The sequence below is a fragment of the Lutra lutra genome, chromosome 4 (assembly GCF_902655055.1).
Source record: "Lutra lutra chromosome 4, mLutLut1.2, whole genome shotgun sequence".
NCBI lineage: Eukaryota > Metazoa > Chordata > Mammalia > Carnivora > Mustelidae > Lutra > Lutra lutra.
The window spans coordinates 163,100,004-163,113,479 of NC_062281.1; the positions used below are offsets into that span (position 1 = coordinate 163,100,004).

Here is a 13,476-nt window from a genome sequence, read left to right on the forward strand (position 1 = left end):
ACCAACTTTCCTTCTCTTTGGCTCAGGCCCTCCCTCTGCTGGGCAGTTCTTCGGTCTCCCAAGCAAGGAAAGGGTGTGGAGGGGCCAGCTGGGCGGGCCTGCTGTGGGTTAAAGCCTTGCGAAACAACAGTGTAGTTAATCTTTCTAATTTATTTTCCTTTTAGACCATGGGAAGTCTGTAGGCAGCAGCTGTTACCCAATTAAAATACAGATTAATATAAAAACAGTTTCTGGAATATAAAATAGAGTGGCTGTGTCCTTACACTTCCTTAAAATACCACCTAATAATGACTTGATGAACTACAGAAACCCACCTAGAGGAACTCCGCGTTCTTAAAATGAAAATTTCTTCCCTAAAAGGTGTGTATTACCATTCCGTGTAAGTCGCTATGAGAAAATAACCTTCCTTCTTAGAGCCAGCGGTTCCTGTGAGTTGGATATTTGATATTCATTAAATGTAATTATAGTTTAATTGGAGTTTAATCCCCCCCCCCCAACACTTTAAAAAAAGGAAGAAGAAGAAGTTCCCCAGCAAGCCTGAGATGCAGCTCTCTGTAGAAGTAGCCCCGGGCACATTGGGCATGGTGATTTCCAGCAAGGTCCAGGTCTGTGGATAGGGGCCTCCTGCCTCAGATCCCTGAGGCAGTCTATCTTCCTCTGTGTTCGAAGGATATTTTCACTTTAAAACAAAACAAAGCAAAGCAACAAGCCTGTTTGAACCTAGGTCTGACGTGGGTGGAGCATAGACCTGTGAGTCAGAAATTCTCTAGACCAGGTTCCTTTATTAGGCATTTGCATCTGTGTTTCCCTGTCAGTTAAAGATGTCTACTTCTTGCTTGCCTGGTTGGTATCAAGGACCCAGGTGTTCAGGGTAAAGGGTAGATGCCTGTCGGGTTCCCCCGGTTCTTCTCTGATGTTGGGAAAACGCTGGATATTGAGACCCAGAGAAGGGGTGGACTTGAACCCAGGTGTGGCTGTCCTGTGTGAGCATTCCTCAAGGTCTACAAGATCTTCTGTGAAGCTTGGAGGTAAATGTATTTTAGATTATAATTTGTAGGGATTTATTGGAGTTTATTGAATACAAGACACATAAAATCTTTTTCCTTTTTTTTTTTCTTTTCAAAGTGAAAGCTGAAATAGCTACGAAACATACCCTGTGGTCAGCATGGATGTGTTTCCCCCTCTTGGGGCAGGATGTTGTGGAGAAAGTTCACCTTATGTCCTGGGACTATATTCCCAAGGCCTCTGGCAGGTTCTGAGCCAAAAGCAGTGCAGGCCAGTCTTTTATGGCAGAAGGAGAAAGGAGAGGATCCAGTCCGGCTTTGAGACCCTGTGTCCTGCTATTCCACCTATTGGCTATTTCTCTTTCCTTTCAGCTCACTGGGATTATTCAAGCCATGGTGGATGGTCAGCCGAGCCTGCAGCAAGTACTGGAGGTAGGTTGAGTGACCTTTAATTCCTGACCTCTGACCCTTTTCCGCTGCCTTTCTCTCCCTCCCCTCCTGAGAATGTAGCCGTGTAATTTGACTATGATTATGGCTTGATTAGAATAACATTTGCTGTCACATCAGTGACATGCTGTTGAGAGTATTGAACCATTGATCTGTCATCTCCAGCTGTTCCCGTCAGGGTTACTGGCAAGATGTCCGAGTGCTGCCCCGAGTTCCACACGGGGCCTCCACCTCCTCCTGGCCCCTGGCCCTGGGCTGGGCAGCACAGGCGGCCGGCGCTAGGCGCATCGGGGAGGAGGGGAGCCGAGCCGTGGCACCGCAGGACTAGCCCTGGAGACCGAAGGTGTTTTTGTTTAGCTTTAGTGTTGGCTTCTTGTGGCATGTGAGCACTTCATTAACTCACCCAGAACTCCCCATCGATGGCTTTTGTTTGCTGTCAGCTCCTCCAGGAGGTGCGGCTGGGCCCGCCTGCCCCACTGCAGCTTGCCGCTGGATGCACTGTGCCTGTCAGGGGTGCAGAGGCTGCACTGGGTAATGGTTCCTAATCAGAATAATTACAACAATTGCCTATGTGAGGGAAATCAAATTAAAGGCTTTAGAACCCTTGGCAGAGACCACACTTCTAGGATGTTCTCCTCAGGGAGCTGGAAAAGGTTAAGATGCTGCTGCTTGTGCTCCAGCCTGAGGGAATAAGCGAGGGCTGTGCTTGGCCTCAGCTTTTCTCCCACCCGTTCTGGCCTGGGGGAGGGAGAAGGTCCCTTTCCCCCCTCCCTCCTCTCTAGGGGGAGGGGAGAAGAGAAAAAGCCCATGGATCTCATTAGGTGCTTTATTTATCTTTAAGACCAGTAAACCCAAAGCTCAGCCCCTATCAAAGCACAGGAGGAAGCAGAGTTGGGGGTGGGTAGCAGGGCACGTCTACAGTGGAGGTAGTCAGCCTAGAGGAAGTTGGGGGGGTAGACTGGGGAGGGAAGAAGATCTAGAGGCCCTGTCCCATGGGAGAGAGAAATGCAGACTGAATTTCCTGGGACTCCTCAGGATGGAGTCGGGTTTAGGCCCACCCGGTGGCAGGTATACTCCCTGTCCCTGGGAGTGTACAAGCCTGGGTTCTCTGATCAGTCAAGCTCTGGGTCGGGTCAGTGTTAGGGTGCCTGCAGTAGGTTGGGAGAAGAGAAGATGAACTGTGAGGTGTCTCACAGCCCCACTGACCCTCTTTTTTTGAGGGGAGATTGGCTCCTATGATTGAGGGGGCACCTCAGCATCGATGCTCCCTATAAGACCAGACTCAAGGAGAAAGAGGGGACCAACCCATCCTTTCCTATGTCCCAGCCAGGGCCTAGCTTCTGAGGGAGGCCACACGCTATTTCCTGGAATGTCTCCGGCCAGGATCCTAGAAGGAAGACGTCCAGCATCAAACCAGAGCTATTGAGGTTATGGGATTTTTTTTTTTTTCCCTCAGTGGTGCTGTTTGAGGGAGCTATGGTCTTTAGGAGGCTTCCTCCTGCTAATCTCAGGTCAGCCTGGAGCAGAATGCTGGGGGGATTCTGAGTCTTATCCATGAGGCTACTTTCTGCTACTTTAGCGTACTTTGTGGGTGAAAAGGGAAGACACCTGGCATCAGCCTGAATAGGGAGTCTCTGGCCAGGAGACCACAATGGGCTCTGCTTTGTCTCATTAGCCCTGAGTTGGTCAAATAGCTAAAAAGCTGACTTCTTGTCCTAACCAAGGCTCTGAGCGAGTGGTCAGCTAGATGTTTCTCTGACTAGTTTGGTTCAGGTAGGACTCATGCTAGACCTTCAGTAGCTGGGAGGGTGGTCACAGTTCATTGGGGATTGTCTTGGTAATTCCTCTAACTCTTCGTCCATTTAAGCAGAGAAGGGAAGGAAAAAAACAGTCTTTATTCCAAATATAGTACCACTTCCCTGGACAGCTCACCCTAAAAGGTTCTCACTAAACATCTGTTGCACCAGTGAATGGGCTGGGTCTAAGCTTCCAAGGAATAACCCCATGGAATAGTAAGTGCTTCTCATGGGGTAGGTCCTGCTGGGCACTGGCTCCTGACAATCCTGTCTTGCTATCTTTTCCAAGACCACTGTGTAGGAGTTGGGGCATTGGGATACCCCCCTAGCAGATAGGGCACTTACCTTGGGGATATAAGGCCAGTGAGCTAGAGCAAGGTTGGATGACACAGGCAGCCCTAGGATTGCCTTACTTCTTTTCTTACATAAAGTCATGGGAAAGGATACATGAATGTGAATGTGTCCATGTCCTCTGTGCAAGTGGGCCATGGAGGCTGGGGAAATAAGCCATTCAGCAGTGGAAGTTCCAGAATTTAGCTTGCTGGGGAGACTCTTCGGCTGAGGGCAATTCTTTGGTGTGCAGACCGTGAGGAGGGTCTGCACAGTTTGGCTCAAGGAGCAGCTCTGACCCCCTGAGAGGTAGGACCACTCTAGCCAGAGAATGACCTAGGACCTTTGGCTCTACTCAAAGACTGCTTTGGCGTGGACCAGGCCTCCAGTATCTTTGAGATGTCCCAGGGAGCCAGCCTACACCTGCTAAGAGTTAGCTTCCTTCACGATTTCAGTGGGCTCTCCATTACCCACTGGAGTCTTCACAGTATGGCCCATGTATCCCCCAGTGTCATTTCCTGTCCTTCCTTTCTACACACTGGACTTCAGTCACACTATTCCCTACTCATGTTTTAGTGAATCAGCAGGAATCTGTTGAGAGGACCCTGCTGGGTTAAGGATTTACACAGTGAATAAGATGAATGAAAGTCCCTGCTTCATGGTGCTTCTAGTCTGTTGGGGGAGGCAGATACTGAGCACACAATTGCTTCTCAATACAAAATGATTGCGCCTGTACTTTCCTTTGCTCTGCTCCACCCTGTCATGCAAACCCAGCCACCAGGTCCCCTAGTTGGGAGTGGCGTCTTTGTGAAGCCTTCCTTTCAGACTCCTTTCTCTGTCAAAGGTAGAGCTGGTCACCTCCTCCTCTTGGTCCTACAGCATTCTGGTGGCTTCTCCGTGGCTGCATCTATTTTATTGTATTTAGATGATTTGCCTTTCTCGCCTTCTCAGCCTACTGTCTATTTTGTGGTAGGCACTTAATACATTATTACATTTAATTCTCAAAACAACCCCGTAAGGTTAGTCATGCTACCTCGTTTTATAGATGAAGGAAGCTGAAGTTCACAGAGGTTAAATGACTTTTAAATGACTTCCCATCAGTGACACAGCCAGGATATGGAAGAGCCAAGGTTAGCACCCAGATGTGTCTGACTTTCAATCCTGCATTTGTAGCAACTTTGCAATGTAGCCTTTAAAAACGAATCCTTCTGTGTGAATGGCACGGTGGTCATCTGCTGTACTCCCACCCCATTCCTGGATCTTCTGAAAAATAGGCAATGCTTCAGGAGCGCTTTATGATAATTCTCTCAGTATATACTGATTTTAGTATCTGTACTTTCCCTGTGAGTGCAAATACTGAAACTGATTAAAGGGATGAAGGGAAAGAAATACTTAAAGTGTGTTTAGGAGCAGTTTTTATCCCTGTCTAGGCATTGAGCTCAGCTTTGAAAAGATTCTCCTGAATCTGGATTTGAATCCTCAACCAGGAGAGGGGAAACGTAAAGTCTGGGGCCAGTTTATGAGCTTTCAAGAGACTGAAGCGGGCAGTGCCACCCCAGGGATCAAGGTGGAGTTCCAGCCCAGCAAGGGAGCTTTTTCTGCTAGACTCACAGTGAAGATTAACTTCATCCTCATTTGGGAAATTCATAAATTTGGTTAATAAGCCTTTGGTGGGAGGGTGAAATGAACAGGAATGAATGAACCTGTGGATTGGAGTCCCTGCCTGGGGCCTCCTTCCCGCCTGTCCTCATGGCCCAGGGCATCCTGTGGCTGTGCTAGGCTTTGCTTTTGAGGACCGACTTACCGGGATATGTCCTTATCCCATCTGGGGTTAGGTTGCCAGGCATCGGCGCAGTGGAGGGGCTCCCTTCCCCCACTCATTCAGGTTTGTGGATCTTCCCTGCAGGGATCACCCTTCCACTGCCCCCTCAGCCCTGAGCCAAGGCTGAGAGCCAAGAGCAGAGCCATGGCCGGATAAGATTACATTTTTCTTTTGCTCTGATTACAAGCAGCTTATCTGCGTTTCTTTGGTGTGGCTCTTCACAGACTTGGGAAGAAAAAAAAAGGAAAATCTCATCTGTTCGTGTTGTGTACTTTTCAGAGGGTCGATGAGTGGATGGCGAAAGAAGGCCTCTTAGATCCAAACGTCAAGTCAATTTTTGTCACCTGTGGAGACTGGGACTTGAAAGTCATGTGAGTATGAGAAGGACTACTTTATTGGCAGGGCTTGGAAACTATGGGACCAGGTCATGCCTTTCGCAGGCCAACACGTCCAAGCCTACAGGGAAGCTGGCTCAGCGAGTCCCTGGATCTTTGGGGCTGCCACGGTGTAAAGAGGGCTGGGAACCCGCCTTCTGACTCTGGAGCTGGGAGTAGACCAATCAAGGACCCTACTAGGTCTGCAATTGTCTGGACCTTCCTGCCTTTGCCAGGTCCCACTGCTCAGGACAGCCCTTCCAGTTGTGGGGCTCCGTGTTACTGCCCTGGAAGGAAGGAAGGGATTAAAAGAAGATCCTTTTTTTTTTCTACCAAATGTATAGTGTTTACTACCCTTAATGCTTTAGAAATAGTCATTTGTTTAATAAACCTTGGTACTTTTATTCCTATTTTATAGATAAGGGAATTAAGGCACAGAGAGGTTAAGTAACTTGCCCAAGAACACACGGAGCCAGGATTCAAACCCAGGCAACCTGGCTCCAGGATCCTGTCTCTTAACCATTCTGCTGTGCCATCCTTTTATCTGGGGTACAAGGCCCTGATGATTCAACTGCAGGCCCATTGGTGGGATGAGAGAGGGCTGCTTCTAGGGAGCTACCCAGTTCCCTAGCCTCCTTGTCCCTCCTTTGTCCGCACTGCCTTTTCTCTTTGTCTCTGGGTCTTGCCCTGGTCATAGAAGACAGAACTGGTTCCGTTGCTGGGTTGACACTTTTGCCTCTTGTCTGTCCTCATGGATACCTGGCTTCAGACAGCCCCCAGGGAGCTAAAGCGGGGTGGAGGTGGTTGGGGGCACTGTTTGCTGAGGATTGATAGAATCGATACCTCTGTGTTCTTTGTGACCAAAGGCAGCTGCAGGCATTCTGGGAGAGTGTGTGTGTGTGTGTGTGTGTGCGCGCACGTGCGTGCACACTTGTGTGCATAGTTGGGGTGTTGGTGGGGGGTGAGGAATAGTGGCTCTGGAGTGACATTTCCTACCAAATTAGGCATGATCTTCTCACCAAGGTCCTTTTTTATGCCTTTGGATGCTGGGTATTGAGGTGAAGTTACACACTCTGGTGGATATCAAGCCTGCTGCTGGACACCGACTTGAGACAGGAGGAGAAGCAAATCCAAAGCACATAAACACCTACGCACCTCATGTCCACACTGACTGGGTACCTCTAGGTGTATGCACAGGACTCCCAGAGCTCCAGAGGATTTGTGTTCCCAGACGACACTCATGGGGCAGAGAAATGACAGAGGCTGGATCTGGAAGCAGATATGAATCAGGGGGAGGGTTCTGTGGGGAAGGTGAGGAGGAAGAAGTCTTGCTCTTATTTATGGCATCTGGGCCGCTCTGAGTGCCTGAAGCAGAGAAGGGATTTAGGTTGAGCTCCGTAGCCTAAGAGAAGCTGTTTGGGGTGGGCACAGTTCAGGCCATACCCAGCATCTGGGGCTCATGTAACCCAGTCCAGAGGCCCAGTTTCTCCAGATAGCTTCCCAGGACTCCCACTCTTCCAGGTGGATTTTGCTCTTTGGTGTATTTATATCCCAGACACCCATATTCCAGAATCTTCTGCATTAACTGGGAATGGCATGTATGTGTGTGTGTATGAAAACGTCCCTGTGCATCCCTGTGGGGACTGTCTGGCCAGGTCTCCTCAGTTGGTTTCTCCATGAGACAAAGAAGGAATTTCAGAGGGTGTTCTCTTTGGGTCTGGCCATTTTGACCTATAGCACCAGATCAGATTTATTTTAGAGAGAGAAAGAGACAGCATGAGTTGGCGTTGGGGGGTAGGGGGGCGGACAGCAGACTACACACTGAACACAGAGCCTGAGATGGGGCTCCATCCCAGGACCCTGAGATCATGACCTGAGCCAAAACCAAGAGTCAGTTGCTTAATCAGTTGTACCACCCAGCCACACTGAAACCAAATTTTAATGGTTTAATTTCATTTAATTTCATTCGGTCCTCCTAATTATATTCCCTTTTATAGAGGGAAAAAACAAAACAGAATTCGAAACCGAGGCCTAAACTGGTAGACTCGTAGCTAGACAAAATTGAATTCTAAGACCATGTTGCTTCTAAAAGAGAGGGATTGGGCAGACTTTGGTAGCTGGTTTGGGTTTGTATTGAAAAGACCAGTGAAGCTCTGAAAAAGAATATGCAGGAAAGAAGCAGATGTCAGGTGGCGGGGGCTGGGGGAGGAGAGCTTTGTGGCTGCCTTTTAGAAGCAGGACTCCACATAACTGCTGGGAAGGCTCTTAATTAAATGTGTAACAAAATAAAAACAGCCAGAGAGGAAACCTAAGTAGTGTTTCGTGACAGTGCACAGCTTATCGGTGTTCCTGGAACCTCTCATCAGATGGCTCTCGTCAGAGCCATCACCTTTTTATGCGCCCGGTAAAGGCTGCTGAGGAACCTGACAAGGGTGGTGGTAAATTGACACCCGCAACTTGTTAGTATGGGGCTCGCTTCTTATTCTGACATCCATTTTCAGATTTAACTAAGTCTAAGGAATTCAGCAAATATTTTCATTTCCCACTCTAGTTTCCCGGAGCCATGGCTTTTTCTCATTGCTGCTCTTCCCCTCTCTCCCAACACCCACCCCCAGCCAGCTTCCCATCACTTTTGTTGGAAAGGGCCTGATTAGTGAAGCACTGAGAAATGGGAACTAAAGTGGCAGCAGAAATCCCACTGGAGAAAAGAAATCTGCTCCGGTCCCGACAGAATCATTTTGTGTCCATCTTTTGTCAAAGCCAGATGAGTTGATACTCTGTGGGCTTTTGATGCTGTAGTCACAGATCCTGCCGAGGTGGGTTTTAATTTAGTGGGCACGGATTTAATTTTCCTTTTCAACTTGTTTAAGAAATGACACTTGTTATGGCTTTGGCCCTTGGTCAGCTTCCTCCCCTACCTGACCCACCTTTCTTTTGCCTTACCTCATGGTTCTTGAAGCTCTTCATGGCGTTTAGTATTCTTTTTCCAATTTTCTCTCTTCTCTGCCTACCCAGGCAGGGAATGTCTCTGTAAAGGGGTTCCATCTTTGACATGGCAGCAGAGATCCTGCTGGGGAAAAGCAGTCTGCCTTATCTGCCAGCTGAACTCCAAGCTTTGATATCCAACTACCTATTCTGTATCTCCATCTGAATGCCACAGGCCCCTTAAAGTTCAGGTGTCCTCCTTCTCCCAACACTTCGTCCTCCAACTTGCTCTCAAGTTGTGACTGGAACCACTGTCTGGTAGTTCTGTCAGAAACCCGAGACTCATCCTTGATGCCTCTTCTCTAGCCACAACCAATTAACTGCCAAATCTTATTGATTCTTCCTGCCAGAGATTTCTCAAAGACTTTGTCTTCTTTCCATCCCCACTATGGCTGCCAGTAGTTCAGGTCACCAGGTGCTGCCTTTTTTTTTTTTTTTTAAGATTGATTTATTTATTTGAGAGAGTGAGAGTGCGAGCAGGGGGAGGGGCAGAGGGAGAAGAAGAGAATCTCAAACAGACTCTGTGAAGCATGGAGCCTGACACAGGGCTCGATTCCACAGCCCTGAGATCACAACCTGAGCCAAAACTAAGAGTCAGACTCTCAACCGACTGAGCCAACCAGGTGCCCCTCAGGTCAACATATTCTTCTTGGATTACAAAAGTCTTCTAAGTCGTCTCTCTGACTCTAGTTTTACCTCCTTGCCATTCTGACTATAGCAAATTATGTCACATACCCGCAAAACACTCTCAAGGCTTCCTCTTGCCCTCAAGGCAAAGTCATGTTGCTTAATGAGGCCCTTGTCTACTTCTCGAACCTCATCTTCATAACTCTCTGTGCACCCTCCCCCCCCAACCCCAGCCAGATGCTCTAGCTGGCCAGTTCCTCATGATCCTTCGGAACATCAATTTCTAGGTGCCTTCCTGTGTGTTTCTGGAGCACATGTACTTATACATGAAATTGTATTGTGTCTGCCTCTACTTGTCTGTCCCTCTCACTAGACTGTGGGCACCATTATAATCTTGAACAATGTTTGGTATGTAGTAGTTGTTCAATAAATGTATGTTGAATAAATGACAGCTCAGGAATGGAGTGAGCCTGTGGAATCTGTACTCAGGAAGAATGACATAGGATCAATGGAAGGTAGATTCAGGGAGAATGGAACAGAAGAGGAAATCTTGGGCCTTCCTGCACCAAGCTGAGTATGAGGGGTTGGAGAACTATGCTGCTAATGCCAGGAAGCTCCTGGATTTTCTCACTGCCAACACAGGGTGTTGGGTCTTCCTTCCATGGTGGGTACTGGGTGAGATGGCCTACAAGCCTGGGCCATGGAGGAATTTGGTCCTAGGAGCTGGCCGAAGGGCTCTCTGAGAGTTTGTGCCTTCTAAGACTAAGGGCTGGGATTGCTCTGGAGACATTTACATTAGATAATAAAGATAGCCAGCATGTATCAGGCATGTATTATATACCAGGAGTCCTGCTGTTCTATTTACACATTATCTCACTTAATTCTACCACAGTCCTATGAAATAAATTCATTTTATAATTTTTTTTTTTTTTTTAAATAAGTGATGAGGAAGCTGGAGTCCAGAGAGCTAAGTAATTTGTCAAGGGCACACAACCAGTTTGTGGTGGGGATTTGAACTTAGACATTCTGACTCTAGAACCCGTGTGTTTAACCACTGTGCCATCTGCCCTTCATGGCCCATGGCTTTGTGATATGGTGGGGATTCCCTTCCCTCTTTCCTTTATTTGCACTGAGTGGCAGGTGTTCTCTGACACCCTAGGCTGCTGGTACCTGATCTGGTATTGGTGGAGGTCTGGACTGTTAGGTTTATTTTGATATGGGGGCGTGGTTGGCCAGGTGTTGTGAGGGATGGTTTGGGGTGTCGGGGAGCTTCCTCGATGAGCTACAAATGAATGAGTCCTCAAATGTGTTCTAAGGAAACCACTGCCAGTGTCATTTTGGATACCTCTTTCCTATAGTATGTTTGGAAGCATGTAGGGGATCTCATCATGTCACTAAGCTCATGAAAGCCTTGCCCCTTGCCCATGGGTGTGCCAGTTGGTCCCAGCTCTGAGCTGCATCACCTCTGATTAGCAGCCTGCTGGAGGAAGGGCCTTGAGTAAGAACTCCCTGGCAGTCCTGACTTGTCTCATTTCCCAATACTTTTATCTCTCACTGCAAGTGCTTGGGCTCCCCTCCTGAACTAATTAAGTTTGCATGTGTTTAGACACATTGCCAAATAGGGCTTAGCAAAGCGGAACTGAGCTACATCTCTTTCTGAGTAGGGAAGGAAGGGTAAATGCTCTTCCACAAGGGCCAGGGAGAAGCGTGGATGACATGGAATGGGTGTGCGTACAGATGATAGGCGTTCTGCCTTGGCCTTCCTAGGGACGTGGCAAGCTTGCGGAGCAGCCTTCTGATTGGCTGGCGGGGGCAGGTGAGGGTCCACTCTCCAGCTCTCTCAGTGAATTGGGCATTTCTAAGAGGGCTAAGGATTGTTAGAGGACAGGCTCTGATGTATGATTTTTATCCCAAGCACAAGCAAGACTGATGTCAAATTCAGTGGGATTTACAGGGCGAGTTTGCTGTTTGCTGCCAACCTGAACCTACCTAGCCCCCATCTGTGTGAATAGCAGCACGCAGGGTAGCTTTCTGAGTCTCTGAGTACGCTGGACATGTGAATACCCTTTTGCCCTGAAGACCCCACGTCCCCGTGCTCAGTCTTGTGATCCCTGTGAGATGGCCTCAGAGGGAGGTGGAGACGAGCAGTTTTGTACAGAATCTCCCCACCTTGGACGCTTGGTGAGGTGATAGCTGACAGCATGTTTTAGTGTCAGACCAATGCCTGCCTTTTCCCTGGGGCTGGGTAGCCTGAGGTCTGAGATGCCCTGTGGCAGAATGTTCTTGGATCCTGTCCAGACAGCAGATATGGGGGCATTACTATGTTGTGCATTTGTCCTCTGAAGTAGGGAGGGGGGGTGTTTCCTCCACAAAGTAGTAGGAAAGCCAGCCGCCAGCCACGAGCAGCCCTCTAGCTCGCAGGCCAGTGTGTCAGCTTCCTGGCTGTGAAGAGGCTCTCAGCGGGCAAGACGAGCTCAGAGTCAGGCCAGGCTCTCAGTGCGTGTGTGTGGTGGTTGGGGAGGGGGTTCTGGAGGTTGTATAGGAATTCTGGGCCTTCGAGCTGTAGCCTAAGCCCAGAGAGAACAAGAATCAGACCTTCTGCCCTCCCTTCAGCTTCCCTAGAGCCCTCTCGTCAGCAGAGGTGCATTGGGTTAGCCCCAAGAAGGCAGCTGGAGTTGATGGGGTCATGTTTCAGCTGCAGCTAATCCAAGTCACTCGATATAAATCTCTCCCCGCTGCCTCTCCCCTCCCTCCCTCCCATCCCCAGCCCACAGACAGGGAAATGAATCCTGGCCCTCGCTCTGAATACATCATGGCAGGCCTGCCTCTAATGAGAGAGGGCCATTCATTGTAGGGTGAAGCTCCCTGCAGAGCCTGGGATGCCATTAATTAAAGAAGAGCCACCTGAAGCCAGTCGTGCGGTGCAGCCTGCCATGCTCAGATGGAGTGGCGGTGGGGTAGCCTCGTTAGCCTGACAGCTCCTTGGGCCGAGAGTTCTTGGGCTCTGAGGAGCGAGGGGTGCCCCGCCTCCCCCTGAGAGCCTGCAGGCCTCTGGGGCCAGCCTACTCACAGACACGTGAGACTTCCCTCCAGCACGTGTCCTGGTGCCCAGCACTAGTGGTAAAGGGGCTTCTGAGTGTGGGCTTGGGATTATCCCCTTTCCTGTGGGCAGGGCCTAGGGCAGGAGTAGGTTTCTCTGGGGTGCCCAGGGGACTCCTAGGTCCCTGCCCGAGCCCCCTTTCCATTCTTCTCCATGTGGTCCTGGAGCCGCATGTCAGCAGGCAGTTCAGCCCGTGTCCTTACCTGGGAGCCTGAGTTTGGGGCATTTGGTCTGGTCTGGAAGGATTTTGGACCTGGAGGGGCACTGGGGAGAAGCTCTGTTGTCTGATCAATAAGTTTGGCCCCTCCATGGGAGGCAGAGCATCTGGTGATCCACTTTCTGGGCACTTTTCAGCCCAGTGGTGGGACTGTAATGTTGGCCTCCTCTCCTCATCTGCTAGGAAGGTGTCCGAGGATCTAAAAGCACTCTGGTGATTTTTTGGAACCCCTGGAATGGAAGGTTTGCTTGGCTAAAATCCCGATAAAAGATAAAGACTTTGTGTGGTAAGTGATGAGGCTCTGAGGTGTGTGTGGTCGGGGCAGCCTCGTGCGGGGGAGGCTGCTGCGGGGCCGCTGACCGGATGGCTCTTAGCTGCTTCATTGGTCCTGAGGCAAGAGCTGCTGCCCAAGTACTGGCCCCGAGTTACACTCCCCTTGACCATCTGTGAGGGTCTTACCACCTCCATCTCCCTGACAGCAGGGGCTGTAGGCATTGAGACCTTTGCGTAACCCAGAGTTGGGGTAGCTCAGCCAGTGTCTGCCTGGCTTGTCAGGAAGACAAATTGGTCTTGTGGCTCTTGGAGACTGTCTCTGGAAGTCTGGTTCTATCCTTTGTGGCAGTCTCTGACAGGCTGCTTCAGAGAGCCTCAGAACCAGCTGGAACCGTGGCTTGACCATATGTTCCCTCTCTGCTTCCCCGAAGCTCACCTGGTACGGAATAGAGGCTGTTACTGCCTCCTAGGCCGGGGACTCGGGCTGCATTCCTTTGTGTT

General features: G+C 49.6%; 1 protein-coding gene across 7 annotated transcripts in view; it reads left to right on the forward strand.

The window, feature by feature from the left end:
- ERI3 (ERI1 exoribonuclease family member 3) overlaps positions 1–13,476 on the forward strand; it is a 125,784-nt gene that overhangs the window by 38,137 nt on the left and 74,171 nt on the right. For all 7 annotated transcript variants that reach the window (XM_047725686.1, XM_047725687.1, XM_047725688.1 and 4 more), the window contains 2 exons: positions 1,377–1,436; positions 5,679–5,770. In XM_047725686.1, the coding sequence (XP_047581642.1) occupies positions 1,377–1,436; positions 5,679–5,770 (152 nt within the window). The remainder of the gene's footprint in view (positions 1–1,376; positions 1,437–5,678; positions 5,771–13,476) is intronic.